Here is a 19,051-nt window from a genome sequence, read left to right as displayed (position 1 = left end):
GAGGACTGGGTACAAGGTATAACAAAGAAGTGTTACACAAAGTACTACCCTACCAGGTGTTCATGGGATTGCATTTGTAGCATGCGCATGAAAAAGCACGCGGTTCTTGAACGCATTCACTGCTTGAGGAGGACAAATTTATCGTCGAGGAATTGGACGAAAACGCTTTCCGTTTAGAAACATTTGAACCATGGCCGCCCCATCGGATAAGGATAATGAAGAACGTCTGAAGAAGCTCTTTGTTGGTGGCTTGAAGAAAGATACTCCGGATGAAACTTTAAAGGAGTACTTTCTGGCGTACGGTGAGTTATCAGACTGTGTTGTAATCCGCGATGGTAACACGAAAACGTCCAGAGGATTCGGTTATGTCACGTTCAGTAAACAAGACGACATTCTTGCGGTATTAAAAGACAAGAAGGAAAAGGGACCCCATTTCATTGACGGGAAAGAAGTTGAAGTAAAACGAGCCATCCCGAGAGATGATTCGAGCTCAACAGCGCATCTCAAAACAAAGAAAATCTTCATTGGTGGCTTAGCAGATGAAGCAACCGCCGAAGATATCAAGCAAGCTCTTGCTGGCGAGATTCGCGGCACTCTTCCAACCAACGTTGACTTGATCATGAAGAAAAACGATGATGGCACTCCTTCAACCAGGCATCGCGGTTTTTGCTTTGTCGAATTCGAGGACGAGGACATTGTTGATGAACTTTGCTGCATCAAAAAAGTCAACATCAGTGGGAAGGTAGTGGAAATCAAGAAAGCCGAGCCCAAGGACAAGGACAAAGGTGGCTCGGGGGGACGCGGTGGACGCGGAGGTGGTCGTGGGTCGTTTGGAGGTAGTCGCGGTCGTGGTGGCGGGGGTGATTTTGGAGGCGGTGGGTATGGCAATTACCATGGCGGCTATAATGAATCTTATGGTTATCATGGTGGTGATTATGGCTATAATTACGGTCCCTATGGCGGTGGAGGTTATGATGGTTATGGCGGCATGGGTATGGGTGCCTACCAACAAGGACCATCAAGTTATGGCCCGCAAGGCGGTTATGGTCAAGGTGGTGGAGGAGGACGAGGAGGAGGACGCTATAAGCCATATTAGAAGAACAGGTGAGGAAGATATCATATCATCTCCTAAGTCTTGGTTGTGATAACCTCCCCACATGCTCAATAAATGTTGATTCAATTCTCTGGTCTTTGCTCCCCAGTTTCATTCTTACATTTTTTGTACTTCTGCAATAAAAAGGAAACTAAATCTCAATCACAGTTCCTTAAAACAATTATTTGTCATTGGCATTGCACCTAAACTCCATTCTTTGTTGCCAGTGATCCAATTTTTAATTAACTGCCTTAAAATAGTAATAGTGGTACCTAACTAAGAATTTAAATTATTCTGTAAGGGTAAGTACAAGTCTAACTGTTATTTTTTCTAAGGAGTCTAAGCCTATTCTGTTTTGATACCTAGGTTTCGTTGCATTTGAAGTCTAAGTCGACATAGCCAGACATTAGTTACACTAAGGCACCAAGGACTTAGGGTACAGAAGAATCACAGTGTTGCAGTTACAGTGAATCAACCAGATAAGATGCAGTATAGCCTACTCCAGAATTGCAGACATCTTTATAGACCAGGACTAGAACAAGTCACGGCATTTTAACAGGAAACACTTCTATAACTACTCCTTCTAGTTGACTGCAACAGCAGAAATTTTCTTGCTATCTTTCTTTGTGATTTTCTATGACCATAGTTCTATTTCACATACAGACTCAGTGACTGGAACATGCATCATAGGCATGTGGCTGTATTTGAAATAGACATGGCGAAGGTGGCAATTGTTGTAGTCTATTGAGGAGTGTAGTTTATCACTCTTCCACTTTTATTTTTTATTGCAATGTATGCACAACATGACCATTATTGATGCTGTTTGGGTTAAGAATAAAATGCTTGATCTTATTGGAGGTTGAGGTTGTTAGTTATTTTCCAAAGTAACTACATGTTTTCACATATTGTAGAAGCTATTTCATGCATCTGGAGGGGAAGAAATTATATCCCCTGAAAATGAGATTTTCCCTGTTGATCTTGTGACTGGTAGGGTTAAATGCAATTGATCAGTCTGAATATTTGAATGCAACCTAGAGTAAAGGTACTTTTTTATCACAATGTGTCGTTCCAGAAAATATCCATACCCCCACCATGGGGGGACCAAGACCCCCCACCGCCTGGGAATTTCCATTTCTGAACACAAAAATAACCCCCACCCCCAACTTGCTGAAATTTCCATGAGTATTATGCACACCCTCATACCCTCCAGAAAAATTCATTTTGGCAAGATAGTCTGTTTGAGTTTAAGTGAATACTCCAAACACTAGGCCGTCTACATTCCATGTAACTGCTGTTTATTCTGTGCACTAAGATACATTATATGCACAAAGAAAACATATAGCAATTTATTTAAACATTAGTCGAGTTAACCTTGCGTGGATGAAAGTGACACCATACTTAAACAAAAGCACATGATCGCTAACACACGCAAAGAAAGCCAATTTTTACAGCTCAATTTTTACAGCAAAGTTATATAAAAGTGGGCAGAGATAAACTAGAATAAGAAATTCTCAAGTTTCTGAAATTGTAACATTTCTACCATTATAATGAAAGTAATTTTCACGAAAGAAATCGACTGCCAATTGACAGCTTCAAAGACAAACTAAGCTAGTCATCAGAGTGCTTTTCAGTCTGAAAAGTGTCTTCAGGTAGACTGGTAACAAGTAATGGCGGCCATGTCCATGTGATTGTCCAGTGTCCATGAAGCACGCTCTTTGTACATGTTAGCTTCCAAATTGCTTTTGGAAGAAAGAAAATGTACTTAAGTATAGATATAACGTAATTCAATTTTTATGTAAAAGATGATCTACTTAGTAGGTAAGGAAGAAGTTTTGAACGGGTAGATTGATGCTTGAATCTGTATTGAATCAAAGGACATCTGGAACCTAAATCAACCATTCCACCCCCACCCCCTCCCACCCTCTTGAATTGGGTCTTTGATCCCCCACCCCTCCAGAATTTCCAATTCTCTCTGTAATGGGGTATGGATATTTTCTGGAACAAAACAATACATCACAAAGAACTGATACTTGCCTGTCACAGGTTGCTATATCTTTCAAGGATTGGATTTGTGAGAAGATGATGGTATGGAACCAGAAAATCACAAAAGTTTTGGGACTTCTCTTGAGAATTCTGGGTTTAACAAGATATTTCGTTTTAGGAAGTTCCTGTGATGTGGGCAACCCAATTTTGCACCCTTGATGTTACCATACACCTTTGCAGATGTCCTTAGCCAAACAATTGTCAATATACTGTTTTAAAGTAAACCACTACAAACTATATATCAGTGTAAAGCTAAAAGAAATAATGCACTATCTGGTAAAAAAAAATTGTATCATTCCAGGTATAGGTACCACTATCTAGTTGTAAGAAAACAGTGGCCTAGAAACCCAAAACCACTGATATTGTTTCCAGTGAATTTATCAGGTATCAAATTTGGCTGCATAAACAAACCAACGGTATTTTGACAGTCACAAGGGGTTAATCCACAAAATCATAGTTGGTTTACTTTACTGTATTGTTGCTCTGTCAAATTTGGTTATCAAAAAGTTGCCGTTGAAAGTTTGTAACGTCAAACGCCATAGCAGGAAATCTATTGCAAAAAAAGAAAAAGAAATCCCTGTCACAGTTTATTTTTGCAAGATGTCTTAGCAGTCTTGGCAATCTGTCAAATTAGGGTACACTATAAATTCATTTAAAGTTCAGACAATCATGTAGAATCAAAGTCCTTCTTTCACTTCAAAAGGTTTATGAACACTTAAGTCCTTTTCTGAGCAACAAGTTGTCACTACTGATGATATCACAGTGGCACTAAGCCAATATGAGACTTCTGGTGTCAGAGTTAACTGGTGAAACAGGCATCTATTAAATGGGTGTCAAATTATTGTATAAGAGAAGACATCACTTCAAACTTCATAGTTTATTTATATCAACTGGAGCATGCTAAATTTGGTTTAGAGGTACAATGGCAATTGTGCTGTATAGTTATCACGAACAAAAAACATTGAAAATGCTCCATCCCAACTATGTACCTAGCTGCCAGTATACAAACACCCTCACTTGAGCTACAAATGAAAATAAGTATTTATTTTGTTTTTAATGTAATTTACTAGCTTAGGTAATTCAGTCTGTCAGGTTTATAAAATATAGATGTGAATTGCAAAACATGCTCTTCTGCAGCTTGCAAGTGTTGGAGTGTAAGCATTAACTTCCCTTTTTGAAGAGTTCATTACAAAATGGGAGTTGAACCAAGATTTTGTAGGGGTATGTATGGCTGTACGGGAGGTACAGTGGCCTCATGGTTGGAGCACTCTCCTCTGGATTGAACAGTCCAGGTTTGAACCCTGGCCAGGGGTTATTGTGTTGTGTTCTTGGGCAAGATACTTTACTCTCACCATGCCCCTCTGCTCATGCCAGGCATATAAGTGTGTACTGGCAAACTTAATGCTGGTGGGTAGCCCTGTGATTACTCGCTTCCCATCTGGGGGAGGGGGGAGGGTAGAAATATTCCTTGTCACCTCATGCTTCTGAAACCAGAATAAGCAGTGGCCCAATGGGCCAGTTGGCTTGTATACAGACTTCTGTGTATAGCTGTATGACTGTTTAATTCTTCTGTTACTTTTTTAGCAGAAAACATTTTTTTTTTACTTTACCTGCTTGTATATATTTTCTGCAGAGTACTGTCTATAAGGGTGGAGACAAGTGAGCCTGGTTCTCATATGCGGCCAGCATACCTGCCACATAACTGCAGATGGTATTAGCCATTAACCTTGGCCAATGATATTGATCCCAGGGTTATCTATCATCTACCTACTGTGTACGTGTTTTCTTCCAGCACACTATACACCACTGCGCTCTGACATTATCAGTTGCAATGACCAGGAATAATTTTGTCAGACAAATTGACCTGAAGGTCAAAATTTATTGCCACAATAGCTAAGTATAAAAACATTTACAGTTGAAAATTCAAGTATACCAAAAAAAAGCAAATTAATAATTAATTGAAATCCTAATTAAAAGCAAATTAGAGCTATTAAGGATTAAGATTTTAAAAGCTAAGGTAATTGCTAAAAGGTAAAGGTAAGATCAGGGCCATAGCCAGTATGGGGTGGCAAACGGTCAGGCACTTGCCTCAGTCATTGTTTCTGTGATCCCAGGGTTGTGGATATAGTCATCATAAGCACCCTAAATACCTGGGAAGAGAAATTTAACCATAATAATAATAATAATAATAATAATAATAATAATAATAATAATAATAATAATAATAATAATAAATCTATATGTAGGAAACTCCCATCACATTGCATGGTTTTCAGTGATCCTCAGTAACTAAGGTAAAATAGAGTAAAAAATTAAAAATCAATCAATCAAATCCAAGTACTAATACAAAATGGAAGTATTATAAAAATGGAAAATCACTTTTAAAATTTAAACTTTTAAAATTTAAACCATGGACTTTGCTTTAAGCTGACTTAAATTAAAATGTAAAATTAGATACAATTTCTACAGATTTAGGGGTAGATATAGCCTGTTCCAGGCTCTTGTTCAGTGGGGACAATCCAAAAAGTGGCTGGGCGACAAGTGTGGTCTGGTAGAGAAAAAGTGGAAAACAAGTGGGGTCTTGCTCAACCAGACCCCACTCATCACCCAGTTGCTTTTTCGATTGTCCGAACTGACCGAGAGCTTGGAACAGGCTAGAGTAGGCACTGCTGCATGCTGTGGTCTTGTAAGTTAGGTTCTGGACTGAGAAGGGAGAATTAAATTTCCCCCCCTGATTGTTGTAGTGCAGTCATTCTAAGGATCCACCTACTGGTAAGTACGTATGCACCTTGTGCCATATTTATTAAACTGTGGTGCAGAACATCTCTGCTATTTAACAGTGTCTTCAAGCAGATTAACAACCATGGCATGTTGGAGAAGCTGACATTTTGAGTGTTAATACTGAGGCTTTAGTCATTAAGTTTTGAGTCACAGTTGTAGCCTTGTTCTCCACACCTTGTAGCAAACTTGTTACTTTTTGGGTGGATTCTATCAACAACAGGCAATTTCACCCGTAGCATCAAGGGAAAATCAGGCATACTCAGCCGTAACAGGTGTTACAGCTTACGGCCCTTGACGACAGCCCTGAAATAATTACCTTTATGAACTTCAAGTTGATAGCTAAGTGTCGCATCAACTTGCTAATACCTTAGTTCATTTGAGGCCTGTTTCTCTGTTATGATGAGACGGGGTGGGGAAATGATGAGATGGGTTTCCCAATAAAGGAAATGACCCACTTGTCTGACAGCCCTTGTGAATTCTTGGAACTTCAGTTTGTCATGATAACTGCATTTCAAGATTCCTTTACAGATCATTCATGGAGAAATGGAAGATATCTGTCCATTAGGAGCGTTGGTTTGTCACTTCATTTTTCATTAACATATTTCATCAGATAAAGTTTGAAATTGATAATTAAAATTTAGTGCAAAGAATCCTTTGTCTGGTCTATTTGAGTGCTGTGTGAGATAAATTTGTTTACATGGGTAGGACACCGCAGACAATACATACTTTATTACCACTTCCTCAAGGGGGATTTTCTGAGGCACAATTGCTATACAACACACAATGGCAGTTGAGAGGGCTTGAGTAACTAAAATCAGCCTATAAGAATGGTTTCAAAGTATCTGGGACTTGTTTAAGTCTCCACACATCCTTTCCAGTCAAGACATCGTGTATTAAATCTCTTATTAAACTAGCTTACTCGGGACCAAACATGGACTGCCACCGTCTTAAAGATCTTGCTGCACTTGACTTGATCTGTTGGTAGGGTCAGGTCATTCTCCCTGTACGATCTGGCCCTAGGACCTAGTGCCAGTGTCCTCCTAAAAGATCTGTCATGCGAAAGGTTCATCCTGTCTATTCACCATTGGATAAATCATTTTCATTTTCAAATGTCGAAGGGGTGCCTCACAATCCTTATTCATGGTTGCCATATGCAAGGAAATGGTCAAGGGAAAAAAAACGTCAGGACTCTGGGAACGAAGTTGTGGAAGAGCGCTCAAGGTCAGGGAAAGTCAAAGCATTTTATTTTGAGCCAGGGAAAATTGATGTTTTGAGGGAAAGTCTGGAAATTTTTAAATTATAAACAGTTTCTTTAGTAAACGGCAAAACTGAAATTTTGCTGTAGACCTGTGACAAACATAGGCACGCAAGGCGTGCAAGAGTTATATTTTTGTGAACTATAAGTCTCGGAGATGGGAGCATTCATGGAACTGTTTACAGTACTGATTTGGTTGATTTGACAAGTTTTTTTGGTTGCGATGTACAGCAAGAGAGAAACTGGGAGTTTATGATGTACATACGATGTTACATCGGTAATGGTAAGATAACTGAATAGTAAGCCATAAAATGTTTGACTGAACAAACTACAGTAATCTGACACGTCTCCAGATTAATGTAGATACCATCTTATTTTCTAACAGTCAATTTGATTCGTTCTTTGATACAACCCACACTGTGATTGGTCTGACACGCGCACATGCATAACTCCCTCACTCACCAATCACGTAGCCCTTCCCCCAGGGGAGGGGGGGACTGCTGAACAATAGCCGATAACTTGTAAGCTCTAATTGAATTTACTCCCATACATATGGAAAACAAAAGTGTCGAGTTACCATTTGTAACTAAAAATAGCAAACATCTCGTGGGAACAAGTTGCGACGATTCGTCAGCTCTAATTGAATTCACTACTGCCAAATTACCCATTGTAACTAAAAAATAAAAATATCTCGTTATATTTGCATGCAATAAGAACAAAACAATCGTTACGTGCACTTACTATTGTAAACGTTAGAACTGCTTCAAATCTAAATAGTCTCGTCTCTAAAACATGTCCTAAGAATTAGAACCGACGCTTCGTGAAAACAAAAGTATCAAGTTACCCTTTGTAATTAAAAATAAAAATAACTCGTGCCATTTGCCTACTACTCATGAACTGCTTCAAAAGTCAAGACTCATCTCGTTCATAACTAGCCACCATTACACTGAAAATTATGCACTCTAAAACAACCCAATGTACGTATGTAACTGTCACACTCCCCTCCAAACCGGACTAAAAATCACAAACCGGCAACATACACGTCACTCTTTATTTTTCAATAACCAAAGTCCTTGTGTTTATACATACCTTGTGTTTCTCACGAACCATTTACCTTTACAACAAGAAATTTGATTGGCTGTTCATAGTAGATCCAATCTGATTGGTGTGACATACATACATCTCTCACTCACTCACTCACTCACTCACTCATCCATTGACCCGTCCATAATATACCCGACGCGCCGACTAAGAGGTGTTTTTTTTTACAAAAAAATAACTCAATAAATGGCTAGAAAATATGGTTGTTGGGTGGGGAGTGGAAGAGGCCACCACAAATGATATCTGACTTTTTCAGTTTAGTCAGATTTTTTTTTTTATCTGAGGGATTTTTTTGACACCGATGTCTGTAGCAACTGTAGAGATTTTTGCCATTTTATGCCACAATTGTTTGTTAGATAACATGGAATAATGGTGAGGCCCAGAGTTGTATGGCGTTATTATCCCCACCCTTTCCTTTCAACCATATTTCCTATGACAAAATTTTATCATTTTCTGATTGACTGTTCTGACAATGAGAGACACAAGTTTTATACCATTCGACCAAATAATCTGCAAGTTAAATTGGGACCAAGTGGTTTGGAAATATGGGTAGGTTTCCAGAAATACACAAATTAGCCAAAAACTTTTGAATTCTTTAATGCCACCCATAAACTGAACATTCTTCAAGAAAAATAGGCCGGAATGTCAAGTAATTTCCGTTACATTGTTGCGGGACTTTCGGTAAATTTTAATAATATACGGATTGCAGGAAAGAAAGAAATTTGCTCTTGGTCAAAGACGAAAGATTGACTACTATACTCGTAGTCTATCTTGGTCAAGGATTCTCGGTCTGTCAAACTTTCGGACAGTTGCAGTGTTCCAAATAGTACAGCATTTTTCAAATTTTCAGGGATCGATAATCCGTCCCATATACCCGCCTTGCCCCGTATGAGGCCCCACGCCCCCACCCCGCCCTACCCGCCCCACCCAGTACCTTTGCCTCTTCTTATGTAATGTTACTGCGGGCTCAAGTGAATTTAAACCACGTGACCTAACACGGTCTCTCTGCGTGTGGTTCGCTTTGCGTTCAGAGCGGTTTACCTTGCGAGTGCCTTCAAAGTTTCTTTTTTTTCCTTCATAAGGTAAGTTTCATATAAGCCATACTTTCTAGATGTTTCCTCTTGAGTTTTTGTGCCTTTGTTAAGATAGACTTTTGAACTTTCCTCGGTAAATGTTGAAGATTTTGCTGTCGTGAATATTTCATCCATTGGCATTGAACGTAAGCTTGAGATTAGGCGACAAATATGTCGTTTTTTATCGTTCACTTACCCAGAATTGGGGCGTGAAGTCTTACTTTAGGTTATCTTTCTTACTCTATGAAAGAAAGGTAGTGAATCTGGGTAAGTTTGAGATCGCTAACAAAGTTTTTGAGTAAACTTCTGGCGACCACGTGTCGCGGAAACGAAGCTTTCACAATGAGCTCTTTATTCATGCGGTGCAACTGAAAACCGCGTGCTTCTGAAGATTTTCTTGCAGCATATGAAGTTTTCGTAACGTTACCAGTATTTATAATTAAGGAAAATTCCCGTACTGAACTGACAGTTGTGTTGGCAGAAAACTCGATTATTGCGACTTCTGCCGTCGTCGAGAAGACTCGGAGGGGAACAACTGTCATGACGTCGAATGGCGGCTATACAGCGTCTCCTGATGACAAGGGAATTGGATGACGCTTGGAAGCTTCAGTGGTCGAGGCCGGACCAGAGGCTGGGTAACTACTAATATAAATGACAGCTCGACAAGGCTGTAAAGCGCTGGAGTCCTCGAAAAACATGTATGTTTGGTGTGGGCTTAATTGAAGTTGGATAGGGCAAGAAGAATTTTCTCACGAGGTTTCTGATCTATGAAGGTTTATCGGGGGATGCTTAACTTCGAATTTCCACCCAATTCCGAGGTACTCCATTTTCAAGAAAGGTTTCCATCCTGACGGTTTCTGACAGATGAGTAGACGCAGTAAATCACAAAAGGCCGTTCGATAAAACACGAAGTCTCGTGTAACACATTCTAAACTTTTCCTAGTCTTTCAAGTTTCAAGACCAAGAACGGTCGATCTACAGAAGTTCGCGAAGATTTCTTTTGAGATTTCGTTTTCCTTCTCCAGTTCCCACTTGGTTTGTTTTCCATCGGTTTCAGTCAAAGACGCAGAGAATCTTTCCTTCCAAGAGTGCAGTTTTCCATGTCACGGCTTTCTTCGCCTTCTTTGATCAACATTTTGTTTGTCAAAGTATTTCTTTTCTTCACCAGATGCATGCTTTGGTGAAATTCTTTATTTTACATTTTTTCCGTACTTATTTCCAGTGATAACTGTTGATACTTGTCTTTACTGTTAGTCCTGGAGTTAAGTGATGCCAAGTTATTCAGTTATCAAAAGAAAAGTAGATGTTAGTTTGCTTCACAAGTGTGTGCTTAGTTTGGTGACATGTTTCACACCTTGCATGGTATTGAGAATGAACAAAGTGAACATTCCTGAAACCAACACTTGTGGATTTTTAATGCTACAAGCTGTGTAGTTACTTGTGTCAACAATGTGAGAAGAAATTAGCATAATTCAAAACTTTCATCACAGGGGAATTTGTCTGTAGATCAATCTTGATAAAATCAGTTTTGATTCTCTCTTTGTAATGGCTATGTATGACTATTTTGTGAACTTGCCTTTTCAAAGTTTGCTTGTAAAGCTAGTTTAAATGTCGATGAATCACTTCAATCAAATCTCTGGAGGAAAAAGAAGTGCCTGTAATGTTCGCTTTTCAACTACCTCTTACGTTGCAAACAGTTTTATTTAATCGGTGAGTTCAAAACAATATACATTGGGGTCGTCCAAAATGCCTGTCGGGCACCCAGTAGCCAGGGCTCAAAATTGCGACTCACTGGCAAAATTGAGCACTGGCGACTAAATTTTTGGAACTGGTTGCCAGCTAGCGACTCGCGTTTTGTTTGATAACTGAAGAAAACCACGACACAACTTTTGTTTTAAAATTGTTATATTGGGAAATCAATCAGATACAAGATAATCGAAAAAATTGAATGTATTTCAACAAGTCGATACTGCGTTCACGGCGCGCCATATTGTTTCAGCGGCTTCTTCCGAAACTGGGATAGCAGGCGCACTTCAACACCATGTGCTTTTCATTTGCCGCAAAAATGGCGGCAGATACCAATCAGTTGAAGGAATTACGCTAGTTTTTATGTGCGGGCAATGAAGATTCAGCCAAAAGGTTAATCCAAACTTTGAATCCTTCAAGGAAAGCAAGTCAAAAGTAAAGAACAGCATTTCAAAGAAGTAGCAAAGGGAAAATACACAAGGACCCATGTTTGTCTCACAATGAAAACCATGGACTTTAAACGTTTTATGGTTCGCTTCATTTAAAATGACCATGGAGACAACCATCACCTTCGGACCAGAGACATATCACCTGAGAACAACAGTAGCTTTAAAACTAAGTGTAACTCATATTGTTTCCAATTGTTTTCGCTCTTCAATTGTGACTTTTCTTGCATGCAAAGTAACATATAGAATTGCGTTCTTGTGTAAGTTATATATAAAATAAGTTGGTGACCAAAATTTTTCCATTAGTCGCCAGCTGGCTCCCAAACGAAAAAGTTAATTTCGAGCGCTGGTAGCATTATGTCACATTTTAAAAGCTATCACACCCAGCTTTGTTGATGTTGAGAATCGATTTGAAGGGTTTTTTTGCAATAAAACTGTTTCTGAGTTTCCTTTTGCCTATTAAAAAAGGTAGAGTATTTTATTATTTTCTTGCAAAGTGAGCTAGTTTTTGTGATTTGGAGTTTGACAAATGGCAGCTCAGAAAACTACGGTCTAGTTAGTAAGACTTTACTAATTTGGTAGAATAACACTTTTCCAAAGGAGATTCAACTTTAAAATGTTTTTTTTGTTTGTTGGACTTCTTCCAAACCGATTCAATTGTTTCCCTTGTTTAAAGATGGCCAGGTTAACGGGGGTGGAATTCAACTGTTTCAATAAAGTTTTGTCAAAGTTCTTGTGTGTATTTCTTTTGAGTTTCCTTTTGGTAGAGTTTTTTATCTTTTCTTTTTAGTTTATCTTTTTGTACATTCTATTTTGGGTTACCATTTTCCTGAAAAGTTTGACAACAGACATTTTCTTCATGGGCTTCAAAGGAGTAAAGCAAAACATTTCCAACTATTTTTATTGCCATGGAATCTTATGGTTCAAACCAACTGCAAAGTGGGTGATAGACTTCATTAGTCAAACAAAGTGTAGGGATGTGAGTCACATTTGTAAAGAGTTGAAATACATGGTGAATATACACCAGGACAGGGAAGACAGCCAGTCATTACTAAGTGAATGTATGACATTGATAGTGACTTTCCCACTAAGGGAGCAAATATGGGACCATCCCTGCTGGTGATACAAATTGTTTTGATTTGTTGTTTTCCTGAAATTAATCTGCAGTTACAGTCAACAGTGGTTCTCATGCCACAAGGATTTACCATTTGATATCCCAGCTTTTAGTTATGCATTTTCAACTGTGAAGGGGTCCTGAACATAAGAATAAAGACTAATAAATTTTGTTCCAGTTGGGATAAACAATGTTGTTTGACACTAGTTAAAACTAAGATATGTTTACTCTAAACTGAGAAAAGTCTATTGCCAATTTTGTAGTCCAAAGTTTTATTTCACAGGGCATGGATAGTAATATTAAGATTTTGCTCTGGCTTGCTTGGTGCATTGCCTTAGATTTCTTTTGACACTGGTTTATTTTCTTTCTTTTGAGGAGACTTTAGAAAATAAGTAGTTGACATTTGTCTTGTTTAAAATTTTCAGGCAATATTGCTTATCATAGCATTTTTGTCATTTTTCTCTAACATTTTATTTTGATGACATGATATGTGCTGTGTCTGTACCAATTGACCTTTCTTGCTTGCTTTTGTAGGGTTGACCGAAAATGGCTGCTGAAAACTGGCAAGATAATCCCGATCTCAAGAAGTTGTACATTTCTAAACTGAAACCTGAAACAACAAATGATCGTTTGGTGGAGCACTTTGGAAAATATGGAGAGGTTACTGAATGTAAAATTGTAAAAGACAATCAAGGTAATTCAAGGGGCTTTGCCTTTTTGACGTTGTCTGACCAAGCAGCTATTGATACCATCTTAGATGACAAACCGCAAAGCATTGATGGCCAGACGGTGTTCATGAGGAGAGCAATCCCTAAAGATGATCCAAATCCCCTAGCCCAGGCCATTACTAAGAAGCTTTTCATTGGAGGGCTGACTGAGGAGGCCACTGAACAAGACATCACCAATGTCCTCTCTATCTTCACTTCCCATCAGCCAGAACAAATTAAACTTATGCGGGATAGAAACACCAACAAATTCAAGGGTTATGCATTTGTAATATTCCAAAGTGAAGACGTTGTGGACAAGCTATTTATCATCAGGAATGCCACAATCAAAGCGAAGCGTGTTGAACTGAAGAAAGCAGAGGAGTTAGGTGCGCCTGGTGCTGGTGGTCGTGGAGGTGCTCGTGGAGGAGGTACCAGAGGTGGCGGAGGTTCCAGAGGTGCCAGAGGTGGCGGCGGTGGTGAATACAGAGGAAGAGGTACGCGAGGGGGCAGTTATGGTGCAAACCATGGTGGTTTTTCTCAATCTTATGATTACAGTTATGCTGGTTATGGCGGGGAGTACGATGGTTATGGTGGTAGTGGTGGATTTGATTACAATGGCTATGGCAGTTATGGTGGCAGTAGCTATGGTGGTGGTGGTGGTTATGGTGGTGGTAGCTATGGTAGTGGTGGATATGGTGGAGGCTATGATATGGGGAATTACAGGTCTGAGGCCTCTGGCTATGGACCAAACAGGCGTGGACGTGGGCGTGGAGCTGGTGGTGGCGGCGGTGGTGGTGGATATCATCCTTACTGAAGAGTTTTTGAACACTGATTCATGCGACATATTTTGTTACTGGACCTGTAGTTAAATGAAGGTGTGTTTTAGTGACCGGACAGTGACTTGAAATCCAATGATCACCTTGCTGTGCTGGATTAGATTAGACTTGTACATGTGATATTTTTTTTTATTGCAAGATACTTTACAATCTGAACGAACTTGATTCTATGACTTTATGCCGAGATCAGGGACATGACTAGAACTTTTTGTAGGTTTTTTGGGTTACTGATCGATATTCTGTAGTTAGATAATGGCAGAACATTGTTCTCGGGCATGTTCTTTCAGGAGTTATACAGTTTGATTGAAAATCAATTGTTATAGTTGTCTAATATGCAAGTTTTCTAATTCTTAGAGTAGACAAGTTTGACAGACCTTTCATATCAAGATTTGAACAATCTTTGTAGTGAAGTGCATTATGCATATTCATCTGGAGAAAGAGATTGTGTCTGCTTAGGGAACATTTTAATTTCACACTGCAATTGAACATTGTCAGCATGAAGTTGGGACAAACATTTCCATCATGTATACATGTAATTCTTTCTGATATTCATGAAGATGTGTTGTCTCGTTTGAAGTTGTATTTATTGCATTTTTAACCTTTGTATAAAATAAACACTAGTAACATTTATTTGATGATTTTAATTTTCTTTCATTGCCAGTCTAATAGATTGTTGAAATCAAAGAAAGTCTGTTTACCATTTTCTCCAGTAACCGTTGTCAACCATCTAAATTTGATGTTTTTCTTAAGGGAGTGGTGGGGTAACAGTCTGACTATAGGTTGCATCCCTTAAAACATCCAGAAGAAGGGCTAAGCCTGAAATGTCTGGTTTGCACCAGCTATTTGAGGTTTTTAAAAATAGTTTTTCAGTCTTGGGTCACTTTTCCATCATTAATTCCTGCATTGTACAAGTTTATTACTCATTTCCTCATACTGAAGGGTTGTTCAACCTGCTGATGTTGTTTTGCATACTGGTACAGGAACAGGGTTGAAACAGTTAGGGAAAAGTGAGAGAATTTTGAAGTAGGTCAGGGAATTTTATCTTCAGGTTCCTTTATTTGTTAGAATTTTTTGTGGACTGGGTTATTTTGTTGAGTTATCTTTTTGTAAAAAAATTACCTCTTAGTTGGCGCATCGGGTATGTTATGGATGTGTCAATGGATCAGTGAGTGAGTGAGAGATGTATGTATGTCACACCAATTAGATTGGATCTACTATAAACAGCCAATCAAATTTCTTGTAAAGGTAGATGGCATGTCAGAAGATTTGATCCCAACACAGTTTAGAACAGCCATATTTATTCTTCTATAAAAGAGAAGGAAGTGTTCATATATTGGGCTTACTTTGACATTTTCTGTGGGTAGGCTGAGGATTTTAGTTACAAATGAGATGAGCCTTGAGGTTTGAAACAGTTCATGAGTTAGTAATATGCAAATGCAACGAGAAATTTTTATTTTCAGTTACAAAGGTAACTTGATACTTTTGTTTTTCACAAGGAGTAAATTCAATTAGAGGTCAGGAATCGTCGCTTCTAGTTCTTAGGACGTGTTTTAGAGGAGACGAGACTTCAGATTTGAAACAGTTCTAACATTTACAATAGTAAGTGCAGGTGACGATTGTTTTGTTTTTGTTGCATGCAAATATAATGAGATATTTTTATTTTTTAGTTAAAGGATAATTTGACACGCTTGCTTTTCATAAGGCACCAAGTTAAAGTGCAATTCAATTAAATCAAACTTTCAATGTGTCAGAGAGGTTTTTTTCCTCTTTCTTTCTATTTTCAGTGAAGTAGTGTTTGTGTTGTGTAAAAAGCGAACATTTACGACTCGTATAAAATGCGAAAACGTCTCTGAGTATTTTTGAGCAAAAATTCCTTGGGGGTTGGAAGGGCTATGTGATCGGTGAGTGAGTTATGCATGTGCAGGTGTCACACAAATCACAGTGTGGGTTGTATCAAAGAACGAATCTAAGAAAAAAAATAAGATGGTAACTGCATTAATCTGGAGACGTGTCAGATTACTGTAGTTTGTTCAGTCAAACATTTCATGACTTACTATTTAGCTATCTTACCATTAGCGATGTAACATCTTGTGTACATCATAAATTCCCAGTTTCTCTCTTGCTGTACATCGCAACCAAAACAACTTGTCAAATTAACCAAATCATTACTGTAACTTACTGTTAATAATGATTTGGTTAATTTGACATGAATGCACCTATTTCCAAGACTTCACAAGAAAAAAGTAACTCTTGCACGCCTTGCATGTCTATGTTTTATAAATTATCTATAAACCAACCTCTTATCTTCACTCATTGCCAGAGGAATCATCCTACAAGTGCAGTGAAAATTGCTTTACAGTCAGGGGATTTTCTTTCTATTTTGCTGGGTGGCAACAAACCTGTGAATCAGCTCTCTTTGCATCTCCCATTCTTTCTTTTATGTGTTTTGTTTTGATAAATGACACTCTGTGCCCCAATCTGTCAGCCTGTTTGGCAGGCTGCCATCATTGTGCTGCAGTCATCAATGCAGTCTGCAGTCTCAACTTTCACATTCTCAGAAGGTGGCAAGTTTCATCACAGCAGCACTCATCTCTCCCTCCCAGTTTATGTTTGTTGTCCCTTACTGTATGTTAGTTTGTACATAATAAATGAAGTAGGGTCAGGGAATTGCTGGCTGCAGCCCCCCTTCGGCCCAGTGCTGAAGCCCCTTCAGAGAAGGGACCATATCGATTTTGCTGGACTGGTTTGGCCCAGGATACTAGTCTCTATGTCCACCTTTGCAGTATGGACCTGAGGCACCCCCTCCAGGCCATGTTCACCAAGCCCCTCATTCCCCATCTGGTCAATGGGTTTTTATCCCCTCCAAGCCTTTACCAATATGTTCCTCACCCACTTTTCCCACAAGTGAGTTCGCTGTCAAGTTGTCTTGCACATTAAGCCTGAATAAGTTAACAAAAAGTATATGAAAACATACAAGTTCTTCCCGTGTCTGGCCAGTTGCCATGAGCTGATATCACTCGCTAACACTACAAGAGGTTCTAAACTGATTGTTGTGATGTCTGATATTTCAATGTCAGAGGTACCTGAGGGGTTGAATACACCAACAAATCAAGCTAACAGACAATGAACCGCAAAATTCTTTGGGTCAGTCTAGTGGTAGGAAACAACATTTTAATGGGGATGGCCTTACCAAATCCAATAGATGACTTCAAAACAAATTTTAAACCATGCTTTTTATTGTACACTTCACTTTCTAGCTAAAATACAGTGAGTTTTCTGTGATTCTTTTTATGATGTAGCTTCTGTTGTATGTCTTTCTCTCTTTCGTGTAACTGTGATAAATGTGCCTTGATGGCTGTGACTTTCTGTCTAAAATGTGAGGCTGCTTTGGCATCCCTAGAGAGAAAAATACAAAAGCAATCAATTTTATTCTAAGTCATTATGTCATTAAAACCTACACAGGGTTATCCAGACCAGAATATTAACAAACAAAATCGTCATAATATGAGGACTCATGTACTCTCAGTTTTAGGAATGTCATAACTAACTTTTCTTCATGTCTGCCTAGAGCCATTTCCTCTTTCTTTAGCTGCTTCTTGACAGCTGATATTTCCTCCTGTGTCTTGAACAGCTGGGGAAGGTAAAACATTACTAGCACAGTTAACTGCATACATCCTTGATATATTCTATCCGGGTTGCAACGATACATAGAGATATTCTTGATTGACTACTGTTTTAGTAGAACTGCCTATGACGTCATCACCTTCCTCATTTGCATAATACAAAAATGTAAATATCTCTAAAACAAAAAAAGATATTCCAAAAAAGGACAATGCCATTCTTCTTTACTTTGAAAAGCCTTTCAAATAAGCAGCAATTATTTTTTACTTCATAGGCACTTTAAAGAAGCTCAGTCACGATATTTTGAATTATTTTGTCGACACACAAAATTACCTTTAAATTGAAGAAAACTTAGAGTAGTAGTAAACTAAGATAGAGAAACACCATAGAAATAAGCCATGAAAGAACAAGGATGGGGATGGTGAAGATTAACACGGATCACAAATAGTGAACTTGAAAAATTTAGGCTAAACTTTTCAAGAATTAAGATGCCCAAACCATGACATAGCTCATTCAAAGCTGAAAGCTCACTTTAAGCCTACTCAACATCGAACCTTTAATATTGTTAAATAAATTCATTTTGAGGTCAGTTCAGAGTTGTGAAGAAAATGTAGTGCTGATCAGCACAATGCAATACCTGCAAGTTCCCAAAAGATCCTTCAAGGTAATTTTCCAAGGATACTCCTGACCCTTCATTTTTTTTTCCCCCTTTAAGGGTCAACCTCTGGACCATGGCTGTTGGCTGGCACTGTCACATCACTAATCAACATTACAGTCTGGGCTGAAAGCCAGTTAACGCTAACCCACTAGGTTTAAAAGTTAACCAAAATAATCATTTTTCTTGTATAAAAATGTTTTTCACTGCTTATGTTTTGTGTAGTTTGAGATTCGTCAAACTCAAAACTAAAGGACAAACAATGTAAACAAGAAATTTCACCAAAAAGATGCAACACAAATAAAATTATTGCTAATCCTGGGTTAGTTCAATCAGGCTTTGAACAACCTGGCCCTGGATTTTTGATACCTCAATCTCCAGGACTTTTATGAGTGAGCTCCCTGTTCCCAGAATTAGCTACTCACCCTCTCCTAGAGGTCTAAGATAACAATTTTTGCCCCCCCCCCCTAACGTTGCGACTGAATAGGGTAGATATTGGCTCAACAATATGCTTGCTATGTTTATGTAAAGCTGCTATGTACCTGTAAATTCCAGTTTATATTTTTATCATCTCCTTTCT

At 38.7% G+C, this 19,051-nt stretch overlaps 3 protein-coding genes across 6 annotated transcripts in view; 2 read left to right on the top strand and 1 right to left on the bottom strand.

The window, feature by feature from the left end:
* Positions 1–57: 57 nt before the first annotated feature.
* Positions 58–6,567, top strand: LOC110050682 (heterogeneous nuclear ribonucleoproteins A1 homolog). 2 transcript variants are annotated; one of them, XM_089275446.1, is made up of 2 exons: positions 58–1,104; positions 4,770–6,567. In XM_089275446.1, the coding sequence occupies exon 1, from the start codon at positions 191–193 to the stop codon at positions 1,094–1,096; it is 906 nt and encodes a 301-aa protein (XP_089131572.1). In that variant the 5' UTR covers positions 58–190; the 3' UTR covers positions 1,097–1,104; positions 4,770–6,567. The 2 variants fall into 2 exon arrangements, with proteins under 2 accessions (XP_089131572.1, XP_020612261.1); XM_020756602.2 differs by lacking the exon at positions 4,770–6,567 and adding an exon at positions 1,460–1,950 and having other exon boundaries at positions 59–1,104.
* A 2,685-nt stretch (positions 6,568–9,252) lies between these two features.
* LOC110050744 (heterogeneous nuclear ribonucleoprotein 87F-like) lies at positions 9,253–14,825 on the top strand. Of its 3 annotated transcripts, none has more exons than XM_020756682.2 (3): positions 9,253–9,355; positions 9,828–9,981; positions 13,187–14,825. In XM_020756682.2, the coding sequence occupies exon 3, from the start codon at positions 13,199–13,201 to the stop codon at positions 14,171–14,173; it is 975 nt and encodes a 324-aa protein (XP_020612341.1). In that variant the 5' UTR covers positions 9,253–9,355; positions 9,828–9,981; positions 13,187–13,198; the 3' UTR covers positions 14,174–14,825. The 3 variants fall into 3 exon arrangements, with proteins under 3 accessions (XP_020612341.1, XP_020612339.1, XP_020612338.1); XM_020756680.2 differs by having other exon boundaries at positions 9,828–10,044; XM_020756679.2 differs by lacking the exon at positions 9,828–9,981.
* A 2,588-nt stretch (positions 14,826–17,413) lies between these two features.
* LOC110050714 (zinc finger CCCH-type with G patch domain-containing protein-like) overlaps positions 17,414–19,051 on the bottom strand; it is a 22,548-nt gene continuing 20,910 nt past the window's right edge. Inside the window, exons 15-17 of the mRNA XM_089275111.1 lie at positions 19,014–19,051; positions 17,744–17,826; positions 17,414–17,591 (exon numbers count right to left, since the gene is read on the bottom strand). The exon at positions 19,014–19,051 is cut by the window's right edge and continues 78 nt beyond it. Of these exons, the coding sequence (XP_089131237.1) occupies positions 17,453–17,591; positions 17,744–17,826; positions 19,014–19,051 (260 nt within the window). The 3' untranslated portion in view covers positions 17,414–17,452. The remainder of the gene's footprint in view (positions 17,592–17,743; positions 17,827–19,013) is intronic.

Source organism: Orbicella faveolata, unplaced genomic scaffold, assembly GCF_042242905.1.
Source record: "Orbicella faveolata isolate gen_17 unplaced genomic scaffold, um_ofav_v1 contig_36, whole genome shotgun sequence".
Lineage (NCBI taxonomy): Eukaryota > Metazoa > Cnidaria > Anthozoa > Scleractinia > Merulinidae > Orbicella > Orbicella faveolata.
Note: the sequence above shows the minus strand (reverse complement) of the source record. Positions and strands in the feature narration are given on the sequence as shown.